General features: G+C 42.6%; 1 protein-coding gene across 2 annotated transcripts; it reads right to left on the bottom strand.

Moving 5' to 3' along the window:
* Nucleotides 1-438: 438 nt before the first annotated feature.
* On the bottom strand, nt 439-6,720 carry LOC114151350 (dimethylaniline monooxygenase [N-oxide-forming] 5-like). 2 transcript variants are annotated; one of them, XM_028028510.1, is made up of 10 exons: nt 6,576-6,720; nt 5,998-6,138; nt 5,154-5,342; nt 4,897-5,062; nt 3,667-3,809; nt 3,049-3,245; nt 2,716-2,863; nt 2,426-2,633; nt 1,356-1,428; nt 439-1,275 (listed from the first exon to the last, which is right to left on the bottom strand). In XM_028028510.1, the coding sequence occupies exons 2-10, from the start codon at nt 6,127-6,129 to the stop codon at nt 861-863; spliced, it is 1,671 nt and encodes a 556-aa protein (XP_027884311.1). In that variant the 5' UTR covers nt 6,130-6,138; nt 6,576-6,720; the 3' UTR covers nt 439-860. The 2 variants fall into 2 exon arrangements, with proteins under 2 accessions (XP_027884311.1, XP_027884312.1); XM_028028511.1 differs by having other exon boundaries at nt 5,998-6,140; nt 6,581-6,713.
* Between the last annotated feature and the right edge of the window lie 228 nt (nt 6,721-6,948).

Here is a 6,948-nt window from a genome sequence, read left to right as displayed (position 1 = left end):
TGGGACATTTAAAGATGGCAATTTAGTCTATTTATGTCCTAAAACAGATTAATCAGTTTAAGGTCTGCACTTTCCTCGGATCACTGTAGCGTGTGAAACATGGAAATACTTTGACTTAAAGCACTATGTTGTAGATCAATCTCTATGTTCAGTGTTCTTGTCAGACTGGAAGGCAAACGTAACCCCTAGTCTCAAGTCTTTTGCACAATCTAGAAGCGTTTCGGTTTTATAAATTGTCCTGCATTTAGCTCTGAATTGTATCTGAGTATCTGAATTGTGAATGCATGCCTCACAATTGCCCTTCATTTCACAACTATTCACTATTTTGTGTTTGTCCGTCACATAAAAATAAAACGCATACTATAGTTTGTGGCTGTAATGTGACTAAAGGTTTCTGTTTGGTTTCTGTCTGTAAACTTGAACAAAGAAAGAAAGAAAAAACTTTTACACAACATTTATTAGATGCGCTGCATACATGATTTCAAAAGAGGGTTTCAGAGTGTAAGAATTAAAAATACTAACCGTATTTGGTCTTAGATGGATGCATGGAGGCATTTCAAAACTTGACTTGAGAACAGAGCGTGTAGGTGTTGCAACAGATTCATAAAATTATATAAACCAAGGACTACAGGAAAATAACTGTATACAGAAAGGTTCAATTTGGTCAAATAGAGAATAAGCTATTGTAAAGTTTTAGTTTTAGCCATTTAAAAAGATCAGTAGTAAAACAGTATGCAAAAAAGTTTATGAATTAAAACTGTAATTAAAGGCAAATGTAATCAGTCATGACATTAGCTTCACGCCGCAACCCGGCAAGGACAAGCAGGTCGAGGTAATTGATGAATGGATGGACATTAGCGTCATTGTGTGGGCAGGGAGGATTTCACCCTGTCCAGCAAGGCAGCAGGATCCTGCAGAAACGCTGGGAGGCTGCTCCGGTTGTAGTAGGCAGCCAATCCCACCGCCACCGCGGACAGAAGCAGAGGCAGCTTCAGAGATCTCCGTCGCTCGGGGTCTTTGCAAGGCCTGGTCTGCAAGGGCTGGCAGACTCTCTCCCACTGGGTAAGGATGGCCTTGCGGGCGCCGGCCCACTTTCCGGGTCCCCTGAGTCGATACTGGTAAGGGGTGCAGGGGCCGAACAGCACGTTCAGCCCCAGCTTGGGATCGGTCAGCAGCAGTCTGGAGACTCTGGGTCGGACTCCCACCAGGTCTGCAATCTCATCCATGTAGTCGAGGTAGTCCACCTGGATGGTGTGTCTCTGACTGCTGACGTACCTGATAGCAAAGGCTCGAGTTCAGCATGCGAACAACATGACGCACACAGAGATTAATAAAAACCGTTGAGTAACTTTTACCTTCTAGCCATGGCTTCCTGCTTGCACTGGATGTCTCTTTGCATGTTGGGTAATGAGGGGAGCTTTATGCAGCCTAACGACAAAAAAAAAAGACATTTTATTAAGACATTGGAAAAGACACATATACAGTAAATATACTGGTAGCACATCTTTTGCACATTTCTGACAACTCTGAACTGATTGCAGCTTTTTATGATTTCTCTTTAAGAACTATAGCATAAAAAGATATAAAAACTGCATTTTTAATACGTTTTTCTTGCCCTCCTGCAATAAGCAGTTACCAAATTATTTTTGTTTGCTTGTCTTTAGCACTGTAAGTGCAGTGAAGAGCAGCAAGCATTACTTAAACCTCCCCAAATGTATTCCAAAGAGAACATACGTTTTTAATTTAACTTAGGATTTACCAAAAGTCTGTCAATATTTCCAAAATCCAGCATGTTTCCTGACAGGAGGGAAGAAAATCAGGAAACTTTCTCGTGCTCCATTCAATCTTCCAGTTATTTGCTGAAAGTTTTGCTCTCGCAGCAAGAATTAACAACAGGCATGTCTCGTCATTGAAAGTACAACTTCCTACAGCGTTTGTACTTCAGCTTTTAAGCACCTCGCTGATGCAGAAAACCTTCTTACTAAGGGTTTTCCTCCCTTAGTAAGAACATCTACAGTGAGGCCACGCCCCTTCCCCTCTTGACGTGGCTATGGTAACCTGTTCTTCCCCATTTAGCCTCCGTCAGATTCATGTCCATTTGAAGCTCGTATGCCGTTCCTCCCCATTTTTTGGGTCCCACATTCACGCCCACGCTGTGAGGAACACGACACCAATGGAAACACATCCAACGTGGCTAAAACCGAACTGGACATTAACTGGCTGGAGCGAGACTTGACAACGGAGGAGGGGTTAATGTTGCTGTCAGCGCAACAGAGGAATGTTTACTTATTGGACACGATATCCGATTTTTCAGTTTTAGTTCAATTCCGTTCTCCAGCGGTTTTCTTAATTTATCGATACTAAAAAAGTAATAAAATCAATTATAGGTAGTCAATATGCTTTTATATTTCTTTTTTTCTTTTACCTTTGAAGACCCTTGTAGCCCATCGAGCCTGCATTTCACTGATAGGCATGACGGCTCCCAATGGTTGCACCAATCCAATGATAGCCAGCGTGGGGCGGTCCAGGTCAGGTGGAAACACATACTTGTACAGAGATGTTTGGTTATCAGTCACTGGAACCACATTAGAGGCCAGAAAAGGAAAGGAAAACTTGTAACCTGTTGCAAACACCTTCAAGACACAAAGAGAGGTTGTCAGTCTTTGACCCAGCGCTGCCACTTTTTTTTTTGCACAAAAAGACAATTAAACCCACCACAAGGTCAACATCGTCCACTACGCTTCCATCATCAAACTCGACAGAGGAGCCATGAAATCTGCGGATGTTGGGTTTTACTTGAACTGTCCCGGACAGGATGCGGTTGGGAAGATCGTCGTTGACGGTAGGATGTTGACTAAACAACCTGGGAAACAGGAGGCGCGGTGCACAAAGGGGCTAAATTCACAACTTAGCTGCAGGAATTATAAGGATTTTATTGATAGGATCTGAAATAAGGCAAATTAAATGATAGATGCATTGGTAAGGTTCAGTGTTTTTTTTTATTGGGTTTTTTTGTAGGTTGTAATAGAATCTGCAAACATCCAGTACCTGTGTTTGGGCTTTAGACTGTACAGAGAATGGTTCATTCTGCTGTTGAGTTTGTTCTCCATAATGGAAGATATATAGCTAGAGGGAATCACGTGACGCAGAGCATTTGTCAATCTGGTAAGCACCATATCAAGCGGGATTCCATTGTCTCCAACTCTGTTCAGAATCCAGGCCCCCCTTCGAGTGCTCAGGTAAACCTGAAGGACCAAAACAAGAAACAAATAAAAAATTGCCACTTTACGGTCATCTTCATGGAAATACCACTACAAGTTTAAACCAAAAGGGAAAATACATTTGTTGCTTTGTTATAATTTTACCTAAACCAAGCACAAACCCTCCACTTTTAGTCGAGAGTTTGTGCACACATAAAACGATTCAGTTTAATGTGTGAAAGATTTATATAAAAAAAAAACACAACTTTCGTCACTTTCCTTTCACTTCATAAACTATTCGGTGTTGCTCTGCCGTTTGAAATCCTAAGCAAATACACCGAATTTATGCTTGTGTCAAGACAAAATGAGAAAACATTTGTGGATGTGACAGCGTTTAGTCGAAAGCTCCATAAAGGTCATCTCGGTTTAAAGAGACGAGTCGGGTCCGAGGTGATTTCAGTCCCACCTGCTTGGCGAATCTGCTCAGTTCCACTGCAATGTCTCCACCGGAGTTTCCTATTCCGATCACCACCGCCTTCTTGTTTCTCCACTGCTCTGGAGTCTTGTAGTTTCTGCTGTGGAAATACTCTCCCTTGAAAGTCTCGATGCCTGAGATAAAGACAGAAGGTTTTTATTCGTCATTATGTTGCTAGAAAATAACAAAATTGCAGTGGTCTAATTTGTGATATAGAAAAAAATACATATACATGTATATGGAGAAACGATAAAAAGGGGCAAAACTCAGAAGAATATAAGAGATAAATTAAAACAAGTTTGTACTGAGAGTTGAAATTACACTTCTAGGCATTTTATGCAAATGATAAAGTGCGAAAGCGACAGTAGCAGCATTGGCATAAAGCAGTGGGCCCCGTTGCAAACGTCTAGCAGTGTTAAAGTCCAGTGAATGGGTGTGAGTGTGTTTGCAAGGGGTCGAAGGTGAGAGGGAGGTGGGTTAGATAAAAACTGTTCCTTAGCTAGGTGGTTGCAGATTGCAGACACTATAATATTGCTGGGTGTTGTTGCTAATAATAAACCACACTGTTCAGTAAAGAGCTACCACAGCATGATAAGCTAAGCTGTTTCAAAGGTTGCTAGGTTTTGCAATTGTGGTCAACATACCACAGCAGGTGTTGCATAAAAACAAGGATATTTATATGTTCTCTGCCTTGAACAGAGTTATCCTTTTTCTTTGTTCCTTTGTAAACCTTTTGTTACAGAGCAGACACAAATTTCAACGTGTGTTATCAGGAATTTACATGACAGACCGATGCTAAGTAGTGCTGACTGCACAGACTCCAGCAGGTTTTCCTCCAGGACTGACCCGCATTTAGCTTGGACTTGTGCCGCATTACGGCTACTTTCAGATGATGGGAGATCTTTCTAGCTTTGGATTGTGTTTTAAAACCTAACTCTGCCAGACAGGAAGGCTATTTACAACCATGGTGCCTGTGAAGGCAACTGGTTGCAGTGGATTTGACTGATTTAGGGGTAACAGCATAAAGTGGGGGTGAATACAAATGCACACCACACTTTTCAGAGTTTTCCACCTGCGAAAAATAGAAAAACCACATTTCCTTTTTCATTTCTCTTCACAAATATGCTCTAGTGGTGCATCAGCTAAAGTACACCGAAGTTTGTTGTTGCCACTACAAATGTGAAACAGTTGAAGGGGTGTAAAACTTTTCCGAGGCGTTACCGGGGAAGTCATGGAGAGGCAGGTGAGAGTGGCAGTGATGTCCGATGCAGATCATTACAGCGTCAAAAATGTGCTTCTCCTTTTTGCCGTCCTTGTTCTCCGTTTCAACATCCCACTGTCCCGAACGGGAAAAGTCGGATCTCCTCTTTATGTTCACGACGCGGGTCTGGGGAAACAGAGAGACAGAAACGGTCGGCCACGGAGACCGATCGCACGCGCTGGCGGCGGAAGCCTGGCGTTGGCAGTTGCGTCCTTACGTGTAAGCGGATGTGCTTGGTGAGCTGGAAGTGGTCCGCGTACATCCGAAAGTAGTCCAAGATGAGAGCGTTGTGCATGTAGTTCGGAAAGTGTGCAGGGATGGGGAAGTCGCTGTAGCACATCATCTCCTTGGAAGTGTTGATGATGAGTGAATTGTAGATGCTGGCGCGGTCCGGCTCTGGATTCTCCTGCAGCGACACACAGCTGGGGCTTAAGCAAAGTCCATTAAGCCCTATATGTTGTGACAGTACAGCTGCACCTCCACTCAAAAAAGTTCAACTTTAAGCATATAGCTTTGATAATCTAAATCATTCCATCTTATTGCTAATGAAAACCCAAATTAAAATCTTTCAGAAAATTTGAAAATGAGATGGAACCCCAAACTGTTCTTCCCACCCGCTTAGATGCTTCGCCACTTCCCCCTCTTCCTCCAGACTCCTGGTACATTGATTTCCAATTAAAATGTTATACATAAATGATCCGATTTTGCTTTACAATTTTGCAAGAAATACGGTTATCACTGGGAATATCACAAGGAATGCTCGTGTAGTTTTTCCTTCCACTGAACTTCCCAGCTATATGCCCGGACACAGCTCTCTGAACATACAGCTCGACTATTACCCTTCACGGGGCAGTTCTTGATGATTTTTTTTTAAGTCTTGTATCAAATTTTAATTCTCTGAAAAGTTGAACTTTGGGGGCTTCATGTCCTGTAAGAAAGAATAAACGACCCATGGAATGGATATCGCTTTATGTGTAATGAACCTACTGTACTGAAAAAATAAATGTATTTGATATTCTGATTAACCGAGGCGACCCTCGCTTCAAAATGCGTGCACCGACCTTAAACCTCCAGAGACCTCCGATGTCATCGCTGCTCTCGAAGCAGACGGGCTCCAGCCCCTCGTCCAGGCAGCATTTCATGCAGGTCAGACCCGAACTCCCCGCTCCGACCACGGCCACGCGACGACTCATGCTTCAGCTCTGATCGTCGGGGAGAAAGAAACCACTATTACCCCGCGGAACATCCACGCTGCATCCGTGCAGCGACGCACGTCACGTAGCTGCATTTTAACTCTGCTTGATCTTATAGTTCCAAGTTTGTTTGTTTTTTTCTTTTTAACCCCCCAAAATGTCTTACACACACCTCTCACGTCAAGACACTTGATTAAACGATTCAAGAGTCACCAAACAAATTAAAAACAACTTTTAAATTATTATTATTATTATTTATTTTATTTTTTTCCATATCTAATCGAAAAGAGCGCAAAGCGTGACGCTCCTCCCTCCCCGAGAGTTTCAAGGGAAAACAACAACTGCTGCTGCCGCTCCGAAGCTTCATTTTTTGGCGCTTTCATTGCCAAGAAAAACAACATTCATTCTCCTCAAAAAGTGCCAAAAAGTGATCTTAAATGGCGTACCTTTTTTTTTTTTGTTCGACAGGAGGAAACCGGTTTCCTTGCTGTTTTATATAACTGCACGCAGTGGGTGGAGCGCAACCTGGAGCTTCCACTGCAGACTGAACCTTTGCTTCTTCACAGAGACAGGGAGGAAAAGTAAACAGACTTCCTGGGCTGGGAAACGCTTTAATACCCGCTACATTAAACAATCATTAATCATGCTGCTGGCAACAACACCAACCTGTAGGAGAGATAGCTTGCAGACACGACATAGAAGCTAAAAGCCGAACATTTAAAAGATGAGAGTTATTGATAAGGAGATATTTTATGACTTAGTCGTTTTTGTTTTTTTTTAATTTTAATTTAGACACGATGCTCTCGGGTTTGAGGCGTT

This window comes from Xiphophorus couchianus, chromosome 9, assembly GCF_001444195.1.
Source record: "Xiphophorus couchianus chromosome 9, X_couchianus-1.0, whole genome shotgun sequence".
Lineage (NCBI taxonomy): Eukaryota > Metazoa > Chordata > Actinopteri > Cyprinodontiformes > Poeciliidae > Xiphophorus > Xiphophorus couchianus.
Note: the sequence above shows the minus strand (reverse complement) of the source record. Positions and strands in the feature narration are given on the sequence as shown.